This window comes from Myotis davidii, unplaced genomic scaffold, assembly GCF_000327345.1.
Source record: "Myotis davidii unplaced genomic scaffold, ASM32734v1 scaffold539, whole genome shotgun sequence".
Taxonomy (NCBI): Eukaryota; Metazoa; Chordata; class Mammalia; order Chiroptera; family Vespertilionidae; genus Myotis; species Myotis davidii.
The window spans coordinates 338,820-344,252 of record NW_006290028.1 but is presented as its reverse complement, the minus strand read 5'-3'; the positions used below and the strand labels follow the sequence as shown (position 1 = coordinate 344,252).

General features: G+C 61.0%; 1 protein-coding gene across 1 annotated transcript in view; it reads left to right on the top strand.

The window, feature by feature from the left end:
- The first annotated feature begins 258 nt into the window (after positions 1-258).
- The window catches only part of TMEM94 (transmembrane protein 94), an 18,491-nt gene continuing 13,316 nt past the window's right edge, over positions 259-5,433 (top strand). Inside the window, exons 1-2 of the mRNA XM_006762767.2 lie at positions 259-358; positions 5,072-5,229. Coding sequence (XP_006762830.1) covers positions 305-358; positions 5,072-5,229 — 212 coding nt within the window. The 5' untranslated portion in view covers positions 259-304. The remainder of the gene's footprint in view (positions 359-5,071; positions 5,230-5,433) is intronic.

Below are 5,433 nucleotides of genomic sequence, written 5' to 3'. Positions count from 1 at the left end.
TCTCTCCCCCTCCCTCTCCCTCCTCCCTGGCTGCTGTGCAGCCTGCCTCCTCCTCTTTCCTCCCTCAGTCTGCAGCGCGACTGGATATAGGTTGAATTAATCAGCAGATTGGAGCTCCACTGGCTGCGTGCGCGGTCGCTGCAGCACCAGCTCCTCGCTCACACGCTCTCTAGCTCTCCCCTTTCCTCTCTCTCCTCTCTCTCTCTCTCTCTCTCTCTCTCTCTCTCTCTCTCTCTCTCTCTCTCTCTCTCTCTCTCTCTCTCTCGCTGGTGTTGGAAGTTCTGTAGCTGACTCCTCGTGGCTCATGCTCTTTAAGCAGGCAGAGCTATGGATGCCCCTTCAGGGCAAGCGCAACAAAGTGAGTATGCCAGCGTGGGTGCACATTTCTGTTCCAAATGCCTGTTCCCTGCTTTGTGCGAGAGGCTTTGGGGTAGGGTGGCCACAGGCCTGAATGCCACCAGAGGCAGCTTGGATTACCAGGGAGCTAGGACCATGGAAGGAAGCTGGGAATGGGAGCCAAAGAGCCAGTGTGTTTCAGGATCTGTCAGCCAGCTCCCCAGTCACCCAGAGCAGGACCGGAGCCGAGTTTCCCAGTGGGACATCGGTCTCCTGGATGCTGGGACCTGGGTCTCCATGCACAGCTGGCAGGAAGCTCTGGGTCTGGGTGCCGGTCCTCCTCGGGGCCAGTAAGGGCGCTTTCTCCCTGGACCACATGGGTCACTGAGACAGGGGCAACCAGAGCTGGGTCTTGGTGGCTGTAGGTGGGAGAAGATGGTGAAGGTGCCAAGGTCAGCCTGGGCCTGGAGAGTGAGGAAGGGGAGGGAGCCGAAGCTTTGATTGGCCTGGTTATAGGCAGAGTTGATTTGCGTCTGGCCAAACTCAGAGGAGATTTATCATGACTGCTAAAAACAGCCTGGTGTCGGGTGGTCGACTCTCTGCTTCAGTGGTTCAGGCTTTATGTGGCCTCCGCTTTGGGTCCCCTCCCCACCTGCGTTGGCCACGAAGGCTGTGACGGTGGGGACCTGGCACAGGAGCCAGCCAGTTCTGATGAGCCGTTATCTGCTGTTGCCAAGGCCAAGGGTCAAGGGCTAAATCCATAGCCTGTCTACCTGGGCCGAGGGCTGTGATGCTGCTTGCTCTCAAAATAGGTGCAGTAGGAAGGCAAAGAGCGGCTGCTCACAGGCCTCAGAGGATCCCCAAAGGATGGGGGTGTCGGGGCAGGGGGGCGCTTGGGGGCTCTGGCTTTAGGCCGCCTGAGAAGCCTGAGGAGGGCGGCGCAGGAGAGCACAGGTGTGCTGGCTCCTTAGCCTGACCCAGACGCTCGGCTCTGGGCCCTGCAGAGCTGGTCCTGTTTAGCAGCAGATTCCGTGTGGTTCTGATGCAGTTCTTTCAGCACCTGCTGCTCCCGAACCCCTGTCTCCTTGGGCGATGGGTCAGAGAGAAGCGCCCAGCATGTGATGGGGGTTTGCTGCAGCCTCTCCTGACCTGGGCTTCCCAGAGCCTCAGGTTGCTCTCTCTTGGGTCCGGTGGAGCCCTGAGCAGTTACACTAGTGGGGCTGGGGTGGTTCTTGAGGCAAAGCAGCAGGGTAAGCGGAGAAGCGGAGAAGCGGGGCTTCGCCCCCTGCGGTGGAGAGGCTTCCTGTAACCACAGCTCTTGCCCCAGGGGCTGCTCTGGAGGCGCCTAGAGGGGGGGTTTGGGGTTTCTGAGCACCTGCGAAGCCAGAAGTGCCTTCGGGGACTTAAGCGGGCAGGTTTTCTGCCCCCTCTGGGCCCTCTGCCCCCTCTGGGCCCTGGCAGGCAAGAAAAGCCAACCTCAGAGTGTGCGTGGACGCCTCAGGTCCTTATTCTCAAACAGACCAGACCCATCCTCGCAGTCTCCCTGCTGGTGCCCAGCCTACTCATGTTTTGAGGAAGGTTGGCAGGGCCCCCTTGCCCACCGCCCTTCCCGAATCTCCCTGGGAAGGGTGAAGGTCTCCCACCAAGGTCTCCCTCAGCCTTGGTACTCGCGCCATGAGGGAGAAAAGCAGCGCCCTGAGAGAAACACTGACTACTCCGGGACTGGGCCCCTCCTGCTGGGGACCTGGGATGGGTGAGAGTTGCCAGCGGGTCGGTGAGTGGCTGTGGCCGTCGGGTAAGCGAGGCTGGGCATGGAGAGTAGGCTGGCTCAGCAGGCTGTGTCCTTGCCCAGGGCCAGCCTGTACGGGCAAGCATTTTGGGGGGCGGCATGTAATTACAAAACGACTTATTTTTCCCTGCCGCGCTGTCTCTAATTGTTAGTCTGGAGTTGGTGCCCCTGGCCAGACACAACATGCGGGGGCAGACGTGCGCAGTCAGCTCTGCAGGCCCCCTCCCGCTTCCGCTGGCCCTGCCCCGGGCATCTGCCATCCTGGGGCCCATCCCTCCTGCACCCAGACCCGGACTGCAGCGCTCTCAGGTGCTAGGAGCCTGGGGCAGAGAGAGCCAGCAAGTGGGCGCTGGGCAGGGAGGAGGAGGCCCTGGGTTTGGGGTGGCTGGGGTAGGCTGCAGGTGTCAGGACAGCCACACAAGCAGGGGGTGAGTGCTGCGCGTCCAGCTTCTACAGCCTAGCTAGACGAGGGGCACTGCCCAGGCCCGCAGGCGGCTCCTCTTAGCCTTTCCCTGCCTCCCCCAGCCTGGTCCTCACGGCAGACCCAGCAGCACCGCAGGGGACCTGCAGTCCCGTGGGATTTGGGGATCTGTCGGGCCTGTCCTTTTTCCTGCCCACTCCCTGTCTTTGTGGCGTGCAGTCTTGTTACCTCTGCAGGCACCTCCCCTGCCTCCAGGCCATTTCTGGGAGCCTGGTGGGGGCAGAAACCTCCTAGGAAGCTGATAGTTACCCAGGCTGGGGTGTGGCCCCTGCCCCGAGGACTACTTCTTCCTGAGCTCAAATAAGCAGTTGTCCCCTGGGGAGGAAGCTGCCCTCATCTTCTTAATCCCCCAGAGCCACAGAGAGAGTGGGGTTAGCTGAGCTCTAGGCAAGGGTTCGGGAAGTCTTTGGGCCAGGCTCCCTCTGGGGCCATCCTCATCCCTCAGGCCCAGGAAGCTGGCAACAGGTCAGGTGCGGCTCCCCTCTGCAGCCGGAAATGGCCCCAGTTCAGCATCCTCTTCTCGTCCTGGAGTTGTGCGTCCTGTGAGGAGCGAGGCTGCCAACGCGGAGACGGGCAGGAGGAGGAAATCCAGACGTTAGTGGGCAAAGCCAGGGCAGACCCAGGAGGGCAGATGGGGTGCTAGGCATGGAGGTGGAGGGCAATAGGCTGAGGCAGCCAGGGCGTCGCCAGCCGGGCAACGTTGGTCGGGCTCAGTAGATGACCCCAAGTCCCGTCCTGGTGCCCCAGGCCTCGGGCTCCTCTCGCTCAGGAGGGAGGGGTCCTGGTGGAAGCTCACGGCGCTGCTCCTCAGGTGGCCTTGAGATAGACCCACACCTCCTCCCATCACTGCCTTCCTGGGGAGGCCCCCCCACAGCTGGGCACCTGTGCATCGGAGTCTACCGGGGGCAGGCCTCCCCCCAGGAGTTTTGAGTCAGTAGGTCTAGGGTGGGACCTGGACATCCACGTTTTTAAAAGCTCTAGGTGTTTCTGCTACAGATCCTGGGTTGATAGCCCCGATAAGGCGTCAGTGGGATCTGTGAACCTACCTGTGTGCCCATTCATTCATTCATTCATTCATCATTCACTCAGCAAGGATGCGCCGAGCCGCCGCTGTGTGCTGGGCACTGTCCCAGCAGCGGGTGGGCGGGTGTGGAGATGGAAGGATCAGTGCCTGTTGTCCAGGAGCTGGCAGTGTAGGGGAGAACCAGGCCAGGCTAGAAGGACGGCTCTGAGCGAGGCCGACTGTGAGCCGGCCGCCCAGGGTACTGTTGGATACAAAACTCCCCCATAAGCGCAGCCCTGGGTCTGGGGAGCATTTCCTGGAGCCGGTGATGTTTGAGTCTTGAAAGAGAAGTAGCAGTTATCTGGGGCGAGGAGTGTGTTCTTGGCTGAGAAAACACAGGTATGTGCACATGAGCGGGAGGAGCGTGGCCTGCCTCCGGAATGGCAGGAGGGGGCTGGAGAAGCCGGCAGAGTGCGGGGTGAGCTCAGGGCTCACTGGATATTAAAGGTAAGGGGGCCAGGTGATGGGACACGCTCACTCCATGGGTGTTGCAGTTGGTTTGGACCAGGTAGAGACTGAAGGTAGCAATTGGGGGGTGGGAAGGGGAGGGTGGAGTCTGGTCGAGGGGGTTCCAGCTCTGGCCTGGGTGCCTAGCGAGATGGTGACGGCAGGCGTGTGGACTCTGGCGGAGGCCAGGTGGCGATTTCAGGTGTTGGACAGATGGACTCCGGTGCCTGGGAAACAGCTGGGAGGCCGGCTGTGGCAGGATGGGCTGTGGGGTAGATGGAGGGAAAACAACAGTCAGAGAAGGAGAAAGCAGCAATGGGGGTTTCAAGGAGGAGAGAGGCCGGGCCGGGGGTCACATAGGACCCTAGGTCGTCCGCAGTGTCACCCGGGGACTCTCCTGCCCCCCATCCTCAGAGAGAAGGGAGGAGGCGTAGCGGTTCTCGGTCCTTTCTTGGGCACAGCTGCTTTTTTTCTGAGATTGTGTCCTTCCTGGTGGTGTGTGGTAATCCCCTCTTTTTATGAAATGGTGGTTACAGAAGATGGGTTTTTCTCCCTAAATTTTCCTCTAGGAACAATGAAGTGCTAGTATCTCCCTGATAGTGTCTCTCCCCGACTCCCCCCACCCCACCCCCTGGTATAATGGAATCTGAAGTGGCAGCAGTGAGGTAGACGGGGAGGTCAGCAGTGACGCATCTGATGGGCTGGGAGGGGCTGGTGGCAGTGGGGTGAAAGGTGGGCCAGACAGCACTGAGTATGGGAAGTTTTGTTTTAAACTTGGCTTTAAGAGCAGGAAGCTGTGTACTTGACTGTCCTTTAGTTTAGTGGAGATTGGAACATGCTTACACCCTGAGGGAAGGGCTAGTGGAGGAAGAGGGGAGGATTCCGGAGGAGGGAGGCGGGGCCTGGGAAGGGGGCGGCCTCGGGGCCATGCTGAGCGCTTCTGGCTTCCCTGCAGGGCGAGCCCCCCTTGGCCCTGGGCCTGTCCACGCGGAAGGCCCTCAGCATCCTGAAGGAGCAGCTGGAGGCGGTGCTGGAGGGACACCTGAGGGAGCAGAAGAAGTGTCTCACCTGGAAGGTAGGCCGAGCCTGGCGGGGAGGGCAGAGGAGCCTGGGGCCCATTCTCAGGGCCTGGGGCCCCACTGAGGCATCACGGAAAATCCGAAAGAAGCCGGGCTTCCTTCCAGAGTCATGTCCTGACCCCTCCCGCTGCAGGAGCCCAACCGGCTGGACCCCAGCCAAGACCAAAACGAGAAGACAGAGGCAGCCACAGGGGCTGGGGCGGTGGGTGTGGGGGGAAGGCAGCCCCTTCCCACGACC